We start from the raw sequence: 21,853 nt of genomic DNA, 5'->3' as shown, positions 1-21,853 counted from the left end.
TTACTTCAGAAGGTCAGCTATTAAAGAAAGGAAATACAGAGGATTAATAGAATTACAGTACAAGTAGAAACAACTTGGAAGTTCAGCACATCACTTATGGCTTGGGCCAGAGGCTGCTCCTGGTGCCCGAGTTCCACAAGGCCTTTTCCCTGCCTTGCCCACCTCACAGCTTTTTCTTACAGCAGAACATGAGATGACTGCCAAGCTGGGTTTCATCCCACTAAGTGACTAAAAAGAGTGGTTCTGCCTCTGTTCACTATTTGCCCTGTAGCTGGGCTACTAGTGTAGTTTCTAGTGAAGTTCACTTTCCTCTCCCATTTGAGCATGGGAGCATGTGCTCCTGGCTTTCTTTAGTCAGGCATGTCTGTGAAAACTGAATAACAGGGAATACTTTTGGCTCCCAAGTCTGGCTTCTGTCATGCTGTGCTGCTTTTCTTGCTTCACTTCAGAGAGGCCCTCTGGCAGGCTGTTAGTGCCTCTTGTCCGCATGTAGCTGCCTGTCTTCCCCCTGCCTTCCCGACTGTATCTGAATTGCCAAAGCCAAATGATCAGTCTGCCATTTACACAGCTCTGTCCAATAACGGGATTAATGGCTTGTCATCTCTCCATGCTGTCTTGCTGAATGCTCAAAGGTGTTGCACCACAAGGTGATCAGGCGACCAAAATGCTGGCTATCAAGAAAAATTGTCAGAACAGTTGGATTGTGTTTATTTTCCTGATTACTTTTCAAGTTCATGAAAGTCCCTGTCCTTCTGGCAGCATCTGGCAGCATATAGCAATTAGAATTGCTATAGGACTGTGAGAGAAGCTATTCTCATGGCATCGTCTTTGTTCTAGGATGGTTGTGTTTGCTTGTTTACTCAGAAATATGAATTGCCAGATGAACCCGCAAATGCCAGAGCAGATGGCCTTAGTGTAGAGTCCTAGGCAGAGAGATCACTGTGTTTTTTCAAAGCCTGTTTTTCTTGTGCTTTTCATGTCAGTGTTTGCTGGTGCAATCACACAGTTATCCAGGCTGTGGGGGTTTTTTTCCTCATAGTAGGGCTCCAGACCTGCTGAAGCTCACTCTTTGTAGCAAACCCTGCACCTGCTGAAGTTTGAGACTACATCCTTGAGAGCAGCTGGCTCTCAATACTGAAAAGCATGGCTGGAACCACACGGCTCAGCTGTCCATTTGGTGAAGCGAGGAGAGGGTACTACAGTTACTTAACTCTGACAATATTCTCCTTGTTTACTTTGTTTCCTCTTTGCAGGCAACCAGTGGAAATCAAATTATTCACAAACCGAGGTGTATGTATAAAAGCCATTGATGTTTTGATGGAGACAGTGAACTGCCCAGTGCTGGAGGTAGTAGTGGAGGCTGTGAGAGCTGTGGCAGCTTTCCTGAGGTAGGCAGGAAAGTATTTGCAGGCTTTTCTTCAGAGAGATCTGTTGAAACCATATTGGTCTCTGCGGCTTCCCTGTGGCTGTGTGGGTGAGCGTGCTCTGCAGTGGGACTTCTGGCTGAGACAGGCATGGGTACAGCAGAGCTAGCTTCCCACCTGCCTCAGAAGGCTGCCAGGGCAGTGAAGCTGTGGTAGGCAGCAAGTCGCTGCAGCAAGGACCTAGCATCCCAGGCAGGCTTGTACTGCGGCTACTGTGGCTTTGTCACTCTGTGCCCCATCCAGATAGATAAGAGCAAGCATAAGACTCTACAGCCACATGCTTCCTAACTAGTGGGAGCAGACAGTGAATGCAGTGAGGGTGTCTTTGGGCTTACATCTGGATGAAGGCATTGTTCAGATATTGTGACCTTAGTACGCTGTGCTAGAGAGAAGTGGCAGTGGCATGTTGCTTCAGAAGAGCAGTTATTTCTGCTGGTGTTGCCTTCCCAGGTGGAATGTCCGCAGCAGGGAATGTGCATGCTGTCTTTCTCTCTGCTTGTTCAGGAAGGACCATCTGAACTCCCCTCCAGTCCCATATGAAGAGCTGAAGAAGCTGCTGGAGGCAGTGCTGAAGCGATGTGCTGACCTTTCCCCACCACAGAGTAGCAAGAGGCATGCAGTAAGTCAAAAGTTGTTGCTTATTGGTAGGACTAAGCAGGACATGGATGATCCTCCTAGCACACTATGTGGATGTTGTATATATGTTCCATCCCTTTACCCTGTGGCTGTTGGGTTCTCTGGTGTTTCTTTTGATACTCATGCCTCAAGATGGTACCAATCTTTGTCTCTGAAGTAGCTGAAGATGGATGCTGGTGAATGTTGTCTTTCTAAATTAATGAAGATTTGTGGAGTGCCACTTGAGTGCGCTGCTCTCTTTATGTGTCTAGTACTCCAAGGTCATTTGAACTTCCCCTTCTTCAGGCCCCTACCTTGTAGGCTGCATCAGTTAATCTGTTTTTTTGGCAATGAACATCTCTTGCTCTGCTTTCAGAACAACAGGGCCATCATATATGCACTGTGATGCCTCAGCAAGGGAGCTGTTAGCCACTCTTTGAACTGCAAATCCTTTTCTCTTCCTGGAATATGTAGTTAGTGTGATGTGCTGCTGGGACCTATGCACTTCTGAGGAGAGCCCTCGTTACAGATGGCTAGTGAAGAGACAAGGGCTGAACCTTCTTGCTGTGGGCTTTGAGCCGTGTAGATTTAGACCGCATGTCTGTAGTGGCAAGAGCATCTTGCTGGAGTACCAGAGCTCCAAATGCCTGCTGAACTATCTTTAGGCCCAAGTTCTGTGGTACCAGATGTCTGTCTTCTCTGCCTGGAGAAGGCAGAACTGCTTTCTGCCCCGTAGGCAGATGTTGGTCAGTCTGTTTGCACACATACAGAGCTTGGTGCCCCATTCAGAACAAGGAGCTTCACAGGAAGGAAATTAGGCAGAGAGTAAGGACATCCAGGCTGTCTTTAAGGGGAGAAAGGGGAGAAAAGAGGAAATGATAGTACCTGTACTAAGGTATCTCAGCATCAAATGGAGAAGGAGTTCTGAACTGCCAGGCACCAATGTGTTGCTGTGCCCTCCTCTGGTAGTATTTGGAGACCACCACCACAACAGGTTAAGGCTTAAAGGCACATTTTGAGTTCCAAGCTGTTCCCAGTTTGGGCAAATGATTATCTCTGATGCTGCAGTTGGCTTCGGGCTGAACTCAGTAGGATGCTGTGTGGGAACAAGAGCTAGTACATGGATAGTTGCTTACAAATCTGAGCCAAAGTAGAGAACTTCTAAGATTTCAGTGCTGAGCAAGGAGAGGAACTGTTCAGCATTGTCTGAAGAGTAATTGGAAGAAACAAAATTAAAAAAAAATATCAAGTTTTCCCGGAAGCTCCATTAGCTGAGCTGTTTAAAACTCAGATTAGACCAAACTATGGCAATACAGACTGTAAAGGCAGGGCAGTGCAGAACTAATAGTTCTGTAACTCTGTCCTCCCTAGGAAGGGCACAGAAGCTCTCTGACTCTGCCCTCCTTGGGGAAAGCACAATAGTAAAAAAACAGTTATGTGAAAGAAGTGAGCGAAGGGAAATCTGTTGTTCCTCCTATTGCTGGTATCGGAAAGAAATCTATTTTTTCTGTCAGTGAACATAAGATTTTAAAGACTTCTCTCCTTTAACAGGGTGATCTCCTATTCTCAGTGTCTCAGAGTCACCCAGCAAACAGAAATCTCAGCAGAGTTCCTCAGAGACAGGGCCAGTTCTTGCTCAACACCCTGGAAAGTTTCAGAAATGCTTGCAGGTGAGGACAAGTCAGGGAGGTGGGCAGGTGGGTGGTGTGTGTGTGTCCATGTCTGTCCATCCTTCTGTCCTTCTAACTGTCCTCTACCCAACCCTGCCAATGAAATATCACAGTGAGTGCAATGCATGGCACTTTTTAGTGAAACAAAAGAAGGAGGAATGTGTAGTGATAGTGAAAATTTTGTGACACCTGTATATGTCTCTCAGTAAATTTGCCTGGGACCCATCAGTTTATTTCATGTCTTTGGCCTTTGAGGAACTGCTTGAAAATGAGCCAAATCTGGTGACGATGTAAGAATGGTTGGAAGGTATGTGTGAAACCATATTCCTGTGCCCTGGGGTACGTGGTCTCATTGCTGGAGGGGATTAACCATTTGACAAATGTGTATCTGCTCCAGATGCTGGCCTTGGGTTTGCTCATGTCTGTGACCTGTTACTGCAAGTGGGTTTACAGGCACAAACTTTTCCTTTTTTTCTGGATGAGAGCTATCTCTCACCCTTAGCTGCACAGCAGACGGTGGTGTATGAAACTGGATCTGTTGTTAGGGAAGTCTGGCCAGCTTAGTTGTTCTGCCACGCATCACTTGCATTTGGTTTGGCTGAGATAATTCAGGCAGAAGCAGGTGTCCCTGTCTGCACTGACCCAGTGTTTTGGGGTGTTGTTACAGGGCACTAGGGTTTTGCCATGGTTTTTAGATCAGCTGAATGGTTCCCTGGCTGATTTTCACAAGGTTTGCTGTATTGTGCTCCAGGCACTCTGGCCTGGCTGGGAACCTTTAGTCTTGCCGTGCTAGAGCTTCCCACAGCAGCTACTTTCTTCAGAGAAGCTAAGTCTTCCTTTCCCAGCTTATACTGTTGTGCAAGATTGCTGACTTTTAATAACTTCGCTCAAGAGGTAACTCTGTGTGATTGCCAGATTCCTGTGTTCCCAACCCATCAAGTGTTTGTGGGGTCCTTAATGGTGAAAGTTGTGATGGAAATGTAGTATTTCCTGACTTCCTTTACAGAGTGAGGAGGATTCCTCTCTCCTCTGGTATCCACTGTGTGTTTGTAGGTTAGCAGTGGAGTTCCAGAGTGACCCCGTGGCCCAGGAAAATGCTTTCACTGCCCCCAACTCCAAGAGCAAGGACACACTGAGCAACTTCTCTGAGTTCCTGTTGAGGATTTGTGACAGTCTCTGTATCCCCATGGTCATGGTAGGGTTTCTTTTGAACTTGGTCTATTCCTTGAGTACCTGGAAAGGTGCTTTCAAGCACCAAGAGTGGGTTGCACAAGTGTTTTTTTGGGAAGAGAGCATGTAGAGTAAAAAAACAGCTGTGGCATTTGCCATCTCTCCAGAGCCAAATGTGGCGTTATACAGTTCATGCAAAATGGGAGTGTACAGTCTCAGAGGGTAGAGAAATTCATAAAGCTTCTGTGTAGATGTCAGCGTCTTTCTTCAGACTGTGCAATCCCCACAGCCTACCTGCTATGTTGTCTAATCCATGGCAGCTCTGGATGTTGCAGAAAATGAAGAGTGCCTGAATTGTTGTTTCCCCTTCTGCCACTTCTTCAAAACTTGCCTTGTCCTGGAAAGCAGCAGTATTTTGCATCTGCAATTTCATTTTCACGCTTCTTTCCAGAAGGTATTGAGAAGGCTGCCCAGTCTACACAGCAAGGGCAGCACTAAGCATTGTGCCTCAGTAACGCCAGGGACATGGTTTAAAAAGCAGCCATGGAGAGTCATGTGTGCTTTAATGCTCCATACAGACCTGTCACTAAGACACTTTGAGCTGAATTGTCAAAACAATGGGACTTTGGTTGTGGTTCTAAACGTTGAGTAAATTTTGCTTGTGCTTTGCCACAGGTTCAGGTGTATGGATTCTTCCAGTTGTTGGGAGCGTGGAGATGTTTTGTTTTGTATTTTTTTAACCAATCTCTTGGTAGGCAGCTGCAATGGCATTGCTGTTCTCCCTGAAGGGAGGGTGCAGTGCGTGTCTGGTTTGGCAAGGCTGGAGTCAGTATGCTGTTTCTTGCTCACTGAACTTGGGTAAAATTAATGGACTGTGAGAAGATTGTCCAGTGACCTTCTACAAGAGTGAGTTGAGTCACTCTGTTCTAAACAGTTTAGGGTTGGACTCTGTAGGGAGCTTAAATGCCTGTGTGTGCCACTACTCAATAAAATGCTGAAGCACAGATGTTAAGTGTTACTGAGGTCAGCTGCACTTAAGCATATGTCCTATGTTGTATGCCACGCTGGAGAATTAGCCATCTGACCTGTCAGAGCAGTTACTTCCTGGGCAATATGGGCAGTAATGTCAGTCACTGTGCATTAAGGCCTAACTGGTTGCCAGCTGGAATCAGGAAGAAGTTTCTTGTTTGATGTAATGTCTTGCAGAATTAGCAGCACAGCTCGTAATGTTGGCAGAGGGGAGTGTTAGTTGCTTTCGAAGTGTTCTGTAAGCCTGTGTTCTTGCTGCCAGGCATTTTGGTAGAAGAACTGTTGCTCCATTTGTTTGGATTTAGAAATCTAACTTTCTGGGCGGGCAGGAGGCCGAAAGAAAGCTGCTGCTTTCAGTGTTTATTGCATATTACGCGCCTGATCTTCTCTTCTTTCCACAGAACTACCTGGAAAGGGCTGTCAGCCCGTCAGTGATGGAGGTTTTCATCTCAACACTTAATACCCTCTTTACAGTGATGCCAAACATGCGGAATAAGTTCTCCAAAAAGCTGGGTATGGGGGTAGTGTGGGATCATGTTCTCTGTGCTCTTAACTTAACTGATGGAACTTGCTGCTACTGCATATTACTGAGGCAATGAGCTTAATGTGACTTTATGTGGAGGATTATATTACATGTTTGTATGAGTATGAATGGAGTGTGCAATCATGTTCAGCAGGATGAAAAAGTTATTTGGTCTAGCAATGACGATGGGACAGATTTTATTTTAGATAAGTATGTTGTGTCAGGTTTACCCTTTCCTCTGGAATATTCAGAATTGGCTGTTCCTGTAGACAGGGATTATGCTGGAATTCTACTATATAGAAATTGTATTTACTCTGTGTATTCCTTACTCTTCACACATCAGAGAGGTGCTGTAGAGAGTTCCTCTATTCTAAACATGTGAAGCTGGCAAATCTTCCCTTCTCCTCCTGAGAAAACAAATGAATGTCTGATACTCCCCTCCAAACCAAACTCAGAGTAGTTTGCTTTGGGAGAGAAAGCCTAACGTGTATTCTTATGGACATGGCCTGCCCTGTTCACCAGGTTTGCGTGGAGATGTGTAGGGATGGTTATGGGACCTGCCTACTTTTTTCCCCTGTCGTACATGTTCTGTGCTCCTTTGACATTTTTGTCTTGCTTTTGGTCTAGCATCCTCCTCCTTCATCCAACTGACACTGGAGCTGAAGGCCAGATTTTGCTCTGTACAAAGGTATTATGATCTGTGTATTGTGAATGAGTCAAAAATTTCCAGATGGGAAAGAAGATCATGCCTTATCTAATGCACCTGATTAGGCAAGATTGGAGGCTGGAAGACTCCAGAGTGGTTGTATCTTATTGCAAAATGTAAATGGTAACTGACAATGGAAAAGCTGGATGTGGGAGAAGGGAGAAGCAGTCGGGTAGGGGGCGGGTGGATTTACACGGTGTTGTGAGAATTCTGTGCTCTGTCGTGAGCTGTTCAGATAAAGCAGCCTGACTTTGGAGTAGTCAAATCAGTGGGTGTTTTGAAAAGAAGTAACAGTAGCATCAGTTCCATCTGAGCTCTGGCTTCCTAGGCATGTATTACCACTATCTTTGTTCCTCATGGTGTGGTAATGTATAAGAAATGGGGGGGGGGGGGGGGGGGAAGGAGGAAGAGTTCAACAGCAGACATTACATAGGTTCTTCTGTAGCAGGGGCTATGATTTCTAGGTTGAGGAGCACTTGGGGAGACTCTCTGTGGGTCTGCAGACATGTTTTACCTCCTCTTTCCTGTGACTGCATCTCATTAAAAGAGTAAATAAAATACACAGCACCCCTAGTTCAGGCTACCACTGTGGAATTTAGAGTGGGGGTGTTTGTGCCTGTGGATGGTGTGTGTGTGGGGGTGATCTAGGCCTCTGAATACAGTAGCATGGAGTACCAAGGTTGGTGTGTTACAGTGCGAAGATATTTGGTTATGTCCTGTTCTGCAAGGAAATCATTGGAGAGAGAGAAATACCTGGAAATAGAGCTGTTCTCACCCTTTTAGTTAACATTTTGGCATTCTTTGTTGTTCATCCCTGGGAACACCATTGCTACAAAATCTCCTTACTGGTGTTTGCCAGTGGAATTGGGTATCAGGATCCACCCTCAAGCACCTCCCGTTCTCTGCAGCATTAGGGGTCCTGCCCTTACAGGACTCCCTGTGTATACCAGGTATGATGATTATGAGGGTACCCCACTGTATTCAGACTGTCCCAAGGTATGTGAACATGTTCGCTGTCGTCACCGCACACACCCACCACATCTGTGAGCTGACTGTCCTTTGGGAACTCCTCATTTTCCTGGAAGCCAAGGTTGGCTCCTGGAGTCTTGTTGCGATGGGGCTGGTGCTTGTATGTGATCATTCAGTAAACTGAGGTTCTGGCAGACAGTGTGTGATATTAGAGGTATGAAGAGGATGTTTCCAGCCGCCTTCACTGTATCTTTCTGCTCTTCTTCACAGTAATCCTGCCTTGAATCAGGCCTGTTCCAGCTTCCTCTGCAGCTTGTGCCTGAGTCTTTACTCTGCCACAGAGCAGGAGAGAACTTCTTCTCAGGAGGGCAAGTTTGGGGAAAGAGACAGATTGCTTCATTTAGTTTGAGGCCCTGCCACCCTCTGTTTAGGCAATAGGTGCAAAAATAATTTAAAAAAAAAAAAAAGGCAAAGGAGGAGGGAAGGGAGGACACACATAAGCTCTATTTAGAGATTTTTTTTTCCCCCAGCTTTTTTTTAAGGTGGTCCAGCAAGGAGATGACAGTCAGAGAATGTCTTTTGAAGAGTTTGGAACCCTACCTGAAAGAATGTATTTCATCTGCCTATGGTTTTGTTTACATGGTGACATTTACTAGCACAACTGTGCATGGCTTAATTGAAACAATATTACTTGCCCCATAGTCACCCATATCTGCAGATTAAGGTCATTTTTCCCCCTGGCATACTCTGTAAAGCTTTCCTGTCTATACTGTAACTTTCCATAATAGGTAAGTCCCAAATAAATGAGATGAAAGTTTCCACATCACAGAAGCCACTTTTCCCACTGGCAGTGGTTGATCACCATACAGGCAGCATCAGCAAAGAGCTGGGAACCTCAAACAGAAGTGTCTTTTCATCCTCAAAGCCAGCTCCATTAAATCAGGTCTCACACCTCTATTCATGCCAAATCATAGAGGTGCGCTTGCTGTATGCAGACTGTGGGGTAGTAGGTTGGCTTTGATATTTCTTACATCAGGAGCTTCTCTAATTTAATGTGCTTGAGTTAGGGCAGGCAGGTGCTTCAATCCCCCTGTTCCAATCTGCTTTGTCGTAGACATTCCTCATCACTGCCTGCCTGCTCATGTTAATTTTATTTCTAGAGCAAGAGATGTCTGAGCTCCTGCAGAAGGGTCTGCCTCAGTTAAACTACACCATTGCTGAAAGCCTTCTCCTCCTGGCTGAAACGGCTGCACCTTTCTCTTTGGATCAGTCTCTTTGCAGCCACCAACACTGCTTCATACTGCTGTTATACTTTGCCTACACCCTTGGGGACAGGTAAGCCAAGGGTATACAAGGCAGGTGGCCATTACATACCATGTATTGGTGGGTAAGACATGTCTAATGTTACAGTTTCCACTCTGATCTCCTTGAATGCAGGTTTGTCCCAGAAGCAGAGTTATTTTTAGCCATAAGAAATTTCCTCCTATCAGCACAGGACCATGGAGACTGTCCCCCTCCATACATACTCAGAGCTGCACTTTACCTCCTTGCTGTTTGTCAGGACAAAGGCAAAGCCCTGGACTTGGTAAAAGAAGATTTCATTCCTACCTCTTGGACCCTTTTTGTTGAAACTAAGGTTTCTCCCCAGTTCCATCAGCCCTCTTGCAGAAAGTATTTTGACATAGGTGGTGAGCGGTGAATGAGTGAAGAGTGTGCAGTGCATCTGCACTCTGGAAAGTTAACTGTGAAAAGCCACTAGGGAATATAGATTTGACTGAATAAACTTGTGTATGTGTGGGAAGTGTAAATGCGTTGGAAAGGCTGTGAATTCACATACAGAATGTAATAAATTTCATAGCTTCAGTCTCCTGAACACATCTACAGCCTCTGCAGCAGGCTTTCTAGTGTTCCCATATGGCTCTTTGCTGCTGCACAGCTTTGAGCACTGTGTAAAGCCTACAAGTTTCTTAGCCTTTGTGATGCAAATGGGCTTCACGAAGTGATGTTTAACTGATATATTTGATTGCCTACTTAAAAGGCAGTGTGACTGTTTCTCACAGTAAACTCTCATCACTTCAGCTTTTCGATATTCAGTATCCAGTGATTATTTTGTTCTCTCTCCCCCTTTCCCTCCCACACACTTACCAGAGGTCGTTGTGTACCATAAGGAGGATCCTGGATAATCTTCCAGATCTGAGCTTGGTCTACGTCCATTGTCCTCTCCTGCTGAAATTCTTCCTGCGCTACCCTGAACTTATGGGGAGATTTGGACACCAAGTCCTCCAACTCTGGTTTTCCTGGGGAGACTGCAAGCAAACCGAGACTGAAGAAGCTGCTTTTGGCGTGTCTGATCAGCTGAACAGCGCTAACCCATTACTTCCCATTCTGAAAAGCAATTCCAGCATTTTACTTATTTTACTGGTATGTGACTTTCACAAGGACAGGCTGCTATCCTGACCCTCATTTAGGGGGCTTTTTGTTTCTTAAAGCTCTCAGTGCTGTTACGAGGCCAAGGGTTCTACTAGAAGGGCCCACCTCCCAGGGAAGCCTGATAGGGAAAAATGGGACTCTATGTGTGTTAGCTCTTTGTCTGTCATCCATCCACTGTGATAGAAAGGGATCTTTTGAGAGTTGGCTAGGAAGGGATCCGAAGGGTGCTGCTGATGTACACCATGAAAAACCCCATTCCTTTCTCTACCCAAATATATAGCTGGGTATTCCAGATTCCTCTGTTGCAGAGTTTCAAGAAGCTGTTTTACTAATTTGGGAGCAATGGTTTACTACTGATAGATGAGAAGGGTATGAGGAACAAAGAACTTTGAAAAAGCAGCATGCAGAGAACAGGTCTTGAGGGCACGGCTTTCTGTTTGCTTGGGGTTTTAAGTTTGTTTGTTTTTAACTGGAGAGTCTTGTCAGAGATTTTTGCAGTACTCTTGAGTTTTCAGGACTGCAAATAGCATGTTTTATTGCTCTTGAAAGATAAAATAAAAATCTTGGGACAGGGAAAATTAATCAGTGCAGGGGAGAAAGGGGCCTTGAAGTAGCAGGAGTAGTGTGTTTGCCTTTAGCTGGCGTAATGAGCTATGTAACAAGCCTATGTAATCGTGACAGAATCCAGGTCCTGATAGCTGCTCAGAGGCCTTCTCTCACTTCCATCTCTCCCACCTGCCCTGTCACCCCTCCCCATCAGTGGCTGCTTGTCCCATGCCTGTTCAGCCAGTCACATAGTAAATACTTCCTAATATTTCCACATGAGAACATGAGATTTGCCTGTAAGGGCAAAAGCTAAGAGCTGTGATGTTTCTTCGCCAGCTTGTTAGAGAAATTAAAACTATGTATCCTTGAGGATAGAAACCCATGTCAGCAGACAGTGAAGAAGCAAGGTTTGGTTCTGAGTGGATACCCACTGGGCATTACAGACTGGCATGTATTTGTTCTGATCTAAGAGGCTATGAAGTAAATTTTAATATCCCAGGTGATTGAAATGACTGACAGGAGGGCTCTTGCGTAGGGCAGTTCTTTCACGGTTAGGGTGATATTGCAGAGTAGGTAGCAACCCCCAAGCATTTGATACCATTGCAGAACATTAGTAAAAGTGATCAATGAGTTGACATACCAGTACAAATTAAGGAGAAGTGTCCCATGAGACTTGCCTATGCTGTTACCTTTGGCAGTAGTTCTGGAACCTATCACTCCATGAACTAAAGCAGATGTATACATCACAGGTCTATCAGTAAGCAAAAGAGAAACAGTGGCTCCTTCCCTGAATGGTACAGCATTCCTGCTTTCCCTTTTCTGTCTTGCCATGTGCTCTTGCAGAAATAAATTTAGCTCTGTCCTGGTCTTCAGAGTGAGTTGTAATACATCATGGGCTTTGACAATTCACCTTTCAGTTGGGGAAGAGCACAATCAATCTGAATTTAGATGGGCTAATAAAACAGTGCAATATCCTGGGATAAATATACTGTCAGATGTAAACAAAACTTATGAGGTGAATAACCTCAGCCTCAGAATGCACTAGTAAAATGGAAAGGCCTCTGCATGGTACAGTGAAACAAAAATGAATGTCCTTCTAAGTATGATTTATTTGCTTATCTACTTTTAATAATTGTCTGGATTAGATAGAACAGATAGTTAGTGCCTTCATCTGAGACCTTGAGCTCCTGAGTAAGAAGGGAGATGTTAACATGGTGATGCATTTACCAGGACCAAGAAGGCTGTGGCCCTTGTTTAGTGTCATTTTGTGCTGTGTGTGTTCATTTGGGGGTGAATGTGGTCATGATCACACACTGTCCCACTTGTCTTCTCCATGCTCCAGATCTGAGCTGCTCTCTTCAGAGAATGGAGATAGGCTGACTGACATTAGATTACATTCCTGAATGTCATATGGAGCAGATCTATGTCAGCAGAGCCAACTGTGCAGACAGCTCCCTGCCTTATTCCTGAAGGTCTCAGATATGGGCAGGAATCAGACTCAGAACTAGAGAGGTTTTTCTGACACAGGCAGCCTATTGTTACCTTAACTGCTTTCCTTGGGTGTGGGGTCTCACAGCCATTTCCTCTCCATTATCCCAGTCTGGATGTATGACTGCTGTGTGATAGGGGAAGGCATCTGTAAAAGGCAGTAGGCTGTCCTAGCGGGCTTGGTTGCTGAGACCAGTTTTCTGTTTACCTCTTTCAGCTGTACCATTTGCAATGCAGTAGCCAGGACTACTGGGGGAGGAGAGGAAAGGTACTGCTGACATAATACATGTTGAGATGATCATATTATGTCAACACTACCAGGCATTTTCTGCCTGATCTTTATGGAACTGCATCTGTACACCCTGTGCAGTTGAATTTAATGTTAAACACCTTAATGACAAAAGTATGCCCAAATTAAGGCTACTGGTAGTGGGATTCAGCTTGGACACTCCAGACAGAGCTCTGTAGTCAAGAAGCAGGCTCGTGGGCTGAATGCTGTGTACATGACTCTTCCATTTTTCTGTGATTGAGTGATTGCCTGTCTGGTTTGTGTATGTTTCATGCAGTTTAGCTGTTATGTTGCTACTGCAGATACAAGGCTGGCAGCCCTTTGAAAATGAGTAACTATGGACTGACTCATAAGCTTGATTTTAGGTAAGCATCTTTAATATGCAACCTGATTTTTCAAAACAACAAGGAGAGCAGAAGTGCCAGAGGCTCTGTGCTCTTGGAAACAGGGCCCTGGCTTTAGGATCTCACTTGTCTAAAACCTTGACCTTAAATGTATGTTACCCCTACACTTGTGTGCTGGATGGGAGTTACATAGCCAAATACATTCTTTACACGGGATATTACTCAGAGGTGCCTATCAGATGAGAGTCTGTGTGCTTTATTCAGTTCTCTATTTAATCAGGACATACTTAATCTGAACGGTGTTTTATTAGGCTGTTTCCCAAGGCACCAGATTAGCATAATGGTATTAAATAGCAGTGACTTCTGCCTAATCAGGGCAGAAAGGTAACGTGTGTGTGCTTCTTCCCTCGCAGGACCTGGTCTGCTCAAGCTCTGTGGAGGTGGCTTGGAAGGTGTTGATGACTCTAAGGACCTTCCTGGAAAGAAACGAGGATGTCCTTGTTTGTGACCTCCTCCGGAGTCAGTTCCTACAGATTCTGCAGCAGCTGCTGGTAGAGAGCAGCTCAGCCTCCTTACAAGGTGACTCCCCTCTGTGACTTGGTCTTGCTATAAGATCAGCTAGCAGGGTAGATGGCTGAAGGGATGCAGTCTGGGATAAAGTGTTTTTGAACTGCTGATGTAGCCTCAGTACTTACCTGCATGAGGAAATTTACGGACAGAACTGTGCTGATTTACTTTCCTTTTCCAGAGATGCTTGTTTTGAAGTGAGAGTGAGAGACTCTTTCTTATTTAGGTTGTTCTGGCTTCAAACTGCGATTGTTAAACCAAGGCAAGGTTTTCTTATACTGTCCTAAGTGTTCAAGTGGAGAGCTGTGCTGGTAAATCTCCCAGCTTGAACAGGGTCTCAGCTGGTGACTGAAAGACATCCTCCTTTTTGCCTCTTCTCTGTGCAAAAAAACTTGGTGTACCTGAGTATGCTGAGTTCCCAGGGCCCAGGGATTGGGAGCAGAGACTGTTCAAATTATTTATGATATTGATCTCCAAACAGGAGCTGTGGTATCACTAGATCTCATAATTCTATTAAATCTGTCAAAGATTTAGCAGGATTTTAGCAGGTCTGCTAAATGTCAAAGATTTAGCAGACTGGAGGAAATCCCTCTGTTTTCCTTACTAGCCCTGGCTGTGGAGTTGGGACTGTTGTCCCATCATGAATGGTGCTGTGCAAAGCAGTCTGTGAGCTTGAACTAAAAAAGGGAGCAGTGCTATGATGTCCTTGGCTCCCCTGGGATAGGGGCCCAACACAGCTTTTGCTTGTTCCTGAGGGGGCCGCTGATACTTGTAACAGCCCTGCTCTGTTTGGGGTAGCCTGCTGTGCAGCAGTGCAATGGAAGCAACAAGAGGGAAAGTGTTTTTGCCTTACCTCCAGCAAAGTCAGTAGGCTGGAGAAGAGGGGAGTTGAAAGCAGGAGCATGGTGGAGCATGAGGCTACAAGGTTATGGATAAAGAAGGCAATGTTGGCATCTGCCAGATCTGATGTCCTTTGGAATTGCGCACATTTGGAGTTGTGGTGTCCCTCTTTCACTGATCTGTGGGTGCCAGGGGCTGTGGGGAGGTAGATTGTCCGTTTCCTGTTGCAGGAGTCAGACCTATTCCTCCAAACCATTGGTGACGGAGACAGGACACTGGGCTAGAGGGGCTTTTGCAAGATTAGAGCCTTTCCGCTGTGTCTAATATCCCTAGCTCCTCTTCATACTACATCTTGAACTCGTTAGCTGAGTTACTGGCAGCCTCATCCAGAAAGTCAAACGCCAGATGTACTCTGGAGACACGACTTCCTTGTCTCCCAGCACACAGGCAGCTCTCTGTGAGGTCTGGGGCAGATAAGTCCAGGGGATCTGCATCCCTGTTCAAACAGCAGCCTTCTCTTACACATCAAGAAGGCCCAACAGTGGGACTCCATTAAGAATATTTTAACATTAAAGACACCTGTAAATGTTTCCTCCTCAAAACTGAAAACTCCTGAGCCTTTGTGAAGACATTTTCCGGAGGCGATAGTTGCTTGCTGTAGGTATGGCTATATACAATGCAAAATCTTTACCTCTTTACAGTGCTGCAGAATAGTGAATATACTAGGGAAGGGGTTGCCCTAGGGAGTTGGTGGCCTGAGCAGCTCCATTCTCCTCCTGTACAGACCTGTCGTGTGGGGCTCTCACCTCTACTGTCTCTGCTCTGCCCTGTGGCTGGGATGGACAGCATTTTCCAGCCTCACAAGGTGCTGGAGAACAAATGCTGTGCAGCTGAGCGCTCTGAGGTGCTGGGCTGCTGTCAAAGCATGGGCTGCCAGCGATGGTCAAGTAGATGGTAAGAGGGCAGTTTGCAAAGGGCTGGTGACTTCTAGCTTATTGGAGGTGTCAGTCTGAATGTGCAGTGACAGCGCCCCTTGCATGGTTCACCAGGGGTGTAAAAGACCCTCGCCTCATTTTCCCCCCTCTTTTCTAGTTGTTCCTAGAACGGTGTTGGCAGGATCCAGTGTGTAACTCAGGCCAACCTACAGTGGCAGGAAGGGGGTCTGATCCAGAGGGGACTGTAGAGATGAGAATTAAGTTGGGAGCATGCGCGTGTGTGTGTGTGTGTGTAAAGGGGGAATACTTCCTTCCCTAACCCACCCTCATTCCTGAGCCAGAAAATTAACAATTCTTGGCACGCTTTAAGGTACAACAGTTAGAGTTCACTGACAAGCTAAGCTGTCTGCCCCCCTTTTAGCTAACAGGAACCTGCCTGTTTTGCTGAGCCTCCTTTTCCTGGTGCAGCTGCGGAGCGAGGGTGTGAGGGAGCTGGACAGCATAGACTTCAAGCTGCTTCACCAGGGTGAGTCTGGACATCCATCTTGTCCCACAGGGCTTTGATCTGTGTTTGTTAATTGTTCCGTAAGATGATTAGGGGTTGGCTCTTTGTCCTTTGAGAGAAGGTGTACATTGCATTACAGTTATGGTTGCTTTGGAATACTTATATAGCTAGAGCATTGTAAAGAGCCCTGGTTACCAGTTCAGTCAACAAAACCCAGGTTCTCTGCCTCTTGCTTTTACATTTGTTGTCTGAAACCTAACAAGGTGGCCAAAGTATTCTCCTGGCCTTGACATGATTTCAGGGTCTGTGACTGTCGTTGACTTGGCACATGACAGCATTGCTGATGTGCTTCCTGAAACATCCTTCCCCATCGACACTTGCTAACACACTCCTGTGGGGTTCAGGCCACAGGGGTGTCCTGTGAACCAGCCATCGGGGACTATCAGCCTAGTGAACCTGGGCTCTCCCTGGAGTGTAAGTCCAGAGTATATGGGTCCCAACCAGCTGCAGGATTTGCCTGCTCCACCACAGAGACATAGGAGAGCAGGCTGTGTTTGTTTACTCACCACACCGTGACCTGCTCTTTTGTCTGGTGATCCCTGGTGACTTCTCATGTCTTACTTGGCTATTGGAGGTTCATGCAGGCTGTGAAAACAATAAAATAGATACTAGAGGGAAGGTCAGCTGATCCATCCTCTCATCTCTTCCCTGCTCTCACAAGTCTCTCCAGCAGACTTTGAAGGACTATCCCCTTCAATGTGAAATGTTCGATGTCTTGGGGCTGCCGTGTTGCCCTTGTAAAGAAGCAGTGTTTCTCAGACATGCATTAGCCAAGGGAACTGGGGGTGTGGAAGAAGCATGTCCTCTTTATACCAGCCCTTTTTAGCTGCTGTGATTTCAGAGCACAGCTCAGCTGCTCCCAGGAGTCACAAGCTCCTGCTCTTGCTTTCTGCTCTGTATTTTTCAACACAACTCTCTCCCTGCCCCAGCCACCCCCTTCATTCCCTGCTTGGCTCACCGGGCTATGTTCTTCAGGAGTGGGTGTGCAGGGCACTCTCCTCTGATGAGGCTTACGTGAAAGCAGCTCATAGATGGAAGGGGTGTGTTGATGTGTGTTTTCTGAGAATTGTTTACTCAGACTTTAAGCTCTTCCAGAGATCTCCTATGACAGTTTTGCTGAGCCCTGCAGTCCTGGATTTCCCTCCCAAACTCTTGCTAAACATTGTTCCTAAGTGTTTTGTGCTTACAACAAACATGGCATGTTTATTCCTAGTGTGGGCAGAGTCGGTGAGAGTGGAGGAGCACAGCTCTCCATGCCATTCCCCAGCCTGGTCACCATGTGAGACAGGCACATGGCTATTTATGGTTCCCTTAATATTAGGATCAAACTTGTAGTCTGTTGCTCTTGGATTCATTACTGCCCAATGTGATATATAGCCTTTAATATACCCTTTGCTATTCCCCCCTCCCCGTTATCATCCTCCACTGCACTGTCCGGTCTAAAGCAAACACTCCAGGGCAGATGCCTATTGCTTTGTCTGTACCGTGCTCTGTTTATTTTCACTTCAGGTTGTGTTGCTCCGAATTCTCTCCCCACTGGCTGACTTCTTTCTTGTGCTGAGGTGCCCTGTTATGTTGCTGTCTGTGTTATGCATGTTCTTTTGTTTCCAGTCAGTAATCTCTGTGGGAAATGCAGGCCGAGGGACACTGACCTCCTGCAGCCATCCTTGAATTTTCTGTACTGGAGCCTTCATCAGACAACACCTTGTAGCCAACAGAGAGGTGAGGCAAGATTGCATTGATTGCTAAGTTAATCTTAGCGAGGTTGTAGCTTGGCCATCAGAGACTGTATTCTAACTGTCTCAGCAGGTAAGGTGGATTTTTCCCCTTCCCAACTCAGCATTACAGTTAACAAAGACCATTTTGTATTCAGGATGAGATTTTTTAGGTTGGGGGTTTTGTTTTGTTTTGTTTTGGTTTTGGTGCCTTCTGATGATCCTGTTGAGAGAGAACCACTGTATTTTTCTCGTCCATAAAACACAACAGTGGGGCTTTCCTGCCTTGTTTGAAATGTCCTGGTATTGCCAAGGTTCAAAAAATTAAACAATAATAGAGAACAGCTCTAACCAACCTTCCAGCTGTGTTAGCTGAAGGCTGGTCATTTTATTAGCTGGCCAAGCAGTCTCTTGTGCTGTGGGAGATGAATACCAGCATAGCTGGACAGCTGTACTCTGATGAGCCATGGCAGCTGGGGCTGCCTCACTGCAGCAGGGGTGTGCTCTGCACTTCTCTTCTGCTTGTCAAGCTGGTTTAACCTCTGCCATCTCATCAGCCTCTCTGATTATTTTTCTCCCAAGCAGCAGTGGCTGTGCTGCTCTCCAACGTGTCCTTGCTAGAGCTCCTGCAGAAGGTTTTGGAGCGCACCTGGTTGCGGTCCCCTCCCTCTGAACCTGCTTACCTATCATCTGAGGATGCCTTGCTGTGCTCTGGATGGCTGTTGGTTGCATCCCTCTTACTTTATCAGCATCGCTACAATACTGAGGTTAGAACCACTCTAATGTTCAGATCCAGGGAATGGCTAAACCTTAAAAAAAAAAAAAATCTTCATTAGCAGAGGGAAGTGTTTTGCTTTGTCCTGGAATCTGCTTGCCTTGATTGCTCTTTTGTTATTGTCCACAAGTTATTCCCTGATGCTCTTCTCCAGCAGGACTGGAAGCTAGCCTGTTGCTGAAGGTTGAGACCCGAATCATTGGAGAGTTAGAGAGGGGCAGAATTCCGGGGGAGAAAAGTGCATACCCAGCCCTACTGATCCAAATCACTTTCCTCTTCAGGACAGAGCAAAATACATTTTAAGGCCTTTCTCAAGGGAAGGCTGTGGGTGGGATACACAGCTCCCATGTTGTAAGCTGCTTTTTTGGTACTAAAAGGATCAATAGTGGAACAGTCACAATCCAAACCTACTATTGGCAAGTAAGTGTTCAATATTAGCAAGCTCATATGAATGTGGGCAGCTGTCATTGTATTTGATGCTTCGCAGTCCGACAAGAGAGCTAAGCTGGAGTTGTCAGCTGATGTTGGAATTACGACTTTGAGGGAAGCACTTTCTAATGCCAACACAAGGGGATAACATTTCCTTTTGAAGAATCTACCCAGGCCTCTCTCCCTCTCTTGATAAGGAGTTAAACAGCATGTCATGTGTTGTGAGCTCTGCTCTTGCAGTTATGCCCATCAGAGTATGTACTTTGGGAGTCAGTGCACCTATTCGCAGATCTTACACACATGTCCTTAATGTGATTTTATCTGCACAGAGAGGCGAGGGTTGATTCTTCTAATGCTGAGGGAAGGCATTTTCCAAAAGGCCAGCCCAGACCAAGTGTGCACCTGTTGCTTCATGGGTGTGCTGCCTCTGCTTAGGTCTTACAGCATGGGAGTGTTTTATGGACCGTCAGCTGTGTGAACACATAGCAAGACCTGCCTGTCCCTGCTTTGTTAACTGCTGAGCACTATTTACCTTCTCAGTTTCCAAGTCAGGGCTATGTCTGGGTGGTCAGTGTTGTGCCAGTCCCCAACGGGATTAAATTCTAGTGGCTAGTGTTGAGCTTCATCTTTGGGATTGACTCTCTTAGCTCATATTGATCCTTGAAGTGCAATCATTTAGTCGCTTCTTGTTTGGCTTCATCAATACTTTACTGACTTGATGTGCTATGACCTGCAATCCAGAATCGTTCTTGCAGCAGACATGGGGAAAGAAACTACAGATACAGGTAGCAAATGGAAGTGGTTCAAGGATGCTTCAGCATTTCTAAGCTTCAGTGTTTCTAATCTGCTGAAGGGGAAGGAGAGGATAAGAGGAAGACTCACTTCTTTTGCTGCTTTCTGCAGCTTAGTATAGCTGAAGCTGCACAAAGCAACCTGGAGGCCCTTGTAAGAGAGCCTTTGGCCTTTGTGCCTGTGAATATGAGCTGATGCCAGGCTGTCTCCCCAAGCCTGCAGTTTTTTAGAGGGGATCAATGGCTCTGAGAAATGGCTAAATTCATTTCAGGCTGGTGTTAATAGTGAGGACTTGTCTGGCCAGTGCAAGCTTGCTTATTAACTGTAACTGGCTTTAGTAGAAGCCTGTGGATAAACATGGGTCATGGATGGTAGGCTATTAAAAGCTTTAGCTTCTCAGTTCTTAGACAAGTAACCACCACCACCCTATTGCAGGAGGTACTCCTAGGTCTCCTATTGAACATTTCTCTCTTCAGAAGACAGTTTGCAGGAATCAGCCCTGTGGTCCTTATGCCTGCCCTCCCTTGCCAACTCTCTGCCTTACTGAGGAGCTTGAACCCTTCTGGGGCTCTGTGAGGCTTTACGCCATCACTGCTGAATGGCTGCTCTGTGAGGAAAACAGTGTATTGCAGGCTGCCCTCTCAAGCCCACCTTTCCTGTTTCCCCTAGTTCCCAAGTACCTAACCTCCTCTGCCTCCTTCACCCATGCCATATTTCCTAGCCTTGCAGGCTTCCCAGCTCAAGCAGGCAGGGCCAGATTCTTGTCATCACTGCTGGCTTTTGGCTGCCAGGCTCCTCAGTCTTGCTGACTGGCTGTGGGGCTAAGCTGTGTTTGGTGATGGCTGTTCCTGCTACTGCATGTGCTCAGCAGTCTGCCAGCCATGTGCCAGAGGGCCTGCAGGGAGTAGCGAGTGCGAGACAGGCAAACGAGTTGCACTGTGCTTTGAAAGCTGTGCGGGGCTGGCAGCTGGTGGTGAGCGAAACTTGAGGGCCCAGTGATGTGACTCTCCCTTCTGGATCAGACTCCTGAAACCCTGTTGCTGTTCCCTTGTTTTTTAATGGTCATCATGGGGTGGTGTCTAAGGACTAAAAGTATGTAAGGGAACTTTTTACCTGGTCCACACCAGCACCATTTATTCCCTTGTATTTCGTTCTCCTCTAGGTTCACCAGAGACTCTCTCTAGACCTGACAGAAGTCCTGAATGCAGTCATCTCCAGGAAGAAGAAGCCAATCCTGCTGTTAGGTATTTTGCATCTGTTACAGGGATTTGACTGGAAGCAGCTGCTAGTACCATGCTACAGGCAACAACGGAGAACTGGTGGCTATGGGATGGGATGGTGCAGGTGCTGGTGGGAATCTGGAAGCTTTGGTCCATTTGGCTTTGGGAGTACGTAACTGGTGGTAAGAAAGGACAAAAAGGAACTGTCTGGAGTTCTGCTGTGTTTGGACAAATTTTCTTTGGAAGTTCGTAGTGACATCTGGAACTGAGCGTGAACTTGGGATAGTGTCTCACGGGGAGGAGGTGAACAAGGAAACTCATGTTGCCATTCCTGCCTGCAGCTGTCAGCAGCTGCTGGGCAACTCCAGTGGGCCCTTAAGCCCGAATTTTCTCTCCTCACCCTCTCCCATGCTGTTGCACAGGCACCAACACACAGGGCAGGGGAGGGGAAAACACTGACACACACTAATAAGCGGCTCCCTGTCTAGTGAGCATCATGCAGTTCCTGAGAGCTGTCCTGCGACAGAACTTCTCCTCCTCTCTGCTGGTGAGCGTTGGCCAAAACACAGCCCAAGGTGCTACGCAACCACAGCCGTCGTCACTGCAGGATGCTGCCTTGCACCCCCTTACCATGCAGCAGGTCTTCTTGCTTGTTGTCAGTCTGCAGAACCTTTTGGTGCACGTCCAGTTGCAGGTATATAAAATACAACTTCTGGAACAACACCGGTGTTGTTGGGCTTCAAGCAGGTACACTGACCTGAGGAGAAACCACCCTGTTGCAGAACCTAAGGGGCTGCCTTTTTTTTCTTCTG

At 46.3% G+C, this 21,853-nt stretch overlaps 1 protein-coding gene across 1 annotated transcript in view; it reads left to right on the top strand.

Moving 5' to 3' along the window:
- MEI1 (meiotic double-stranded break formation protein 1) overlaps positions 1-21,853 on the top strand; it is a 40,036-nt gene that overhangs the window by 13,432 nt on the left and 4,751 nt on the right. Inside the window, exons 11-26 of the mRNA XM_075722202.1 lie at positions 1,254-1,388; positions 1,929-2,043; positions 3,591-3,709; positions 4,763-4,904; positions 6,310-6,421; positions 7,059-7,119; positions 8,377-8,474; positions 9,267-9,441; positions 9,544-9,691; positions 10,255-10,527; positions 13,617-13,782; positions 15,967-16,071; positions 17,722-17,832; positions 18,411-18,592; positions 20,984-21,065; positions 21,530-21,735. Of these exons, the coding sequence (XP_075578317.1) occupies positions 1,254-1,388; positions 1,929-2,043; positions 3,591-3,709; positions 4,763-4,904; positions 6,310-6,421; positions 7,059-7,119; positions 8,377-8,474; positions 9,267-9,441; positions 9,544-9,691; positions 10,255-10,527; positions 13,617-13,782; positions 15,967-16,071; positions 17,722-17,832; positions 18,411-18,592; positions 20,984-21,065; positions 21,530-21,735 (2,230 nt within the window). The remainder of the gene's footprint in view (positions 1-1,253; positions 1,389-1,928; positions 2,044-3,590; positions 3,710-4,762; positions 4,905-6,309; positions 6,422-7,058; positions 7,120-8,376; positions 8,475-9,266; positions 9,442-9,543; positions 9,692-10,254; positions 10,528-13,616; positions 13,783-15,966; positions 16,072-17,721; positions 17,833-18,410; positions 18,593-20,983; positions 21,066-21,529; positions 21,736-21,853) is intronic.

The sequence above is a fragment of the Pelecanus crispus genome, chromosome 1 (assembly GCF_030463565.1).
Source record: "Pelecanus crispus isolate bPelCri1 chromosome 1, bPelCri1.pri, whole genome shotgun sequence".
Classification (NCBI taxonomy): Eukaryota; Metazoa; Chordata; class Aves; order Pelecaniformes; family Pelecanidae; genus Pelecanus; species Pelecanus crispus.
The sequence above is the reverse complement of the archived record's forward strand: the minus strand, read 5'-3'. Positions and strand labels throughout refer to the sequence as shown.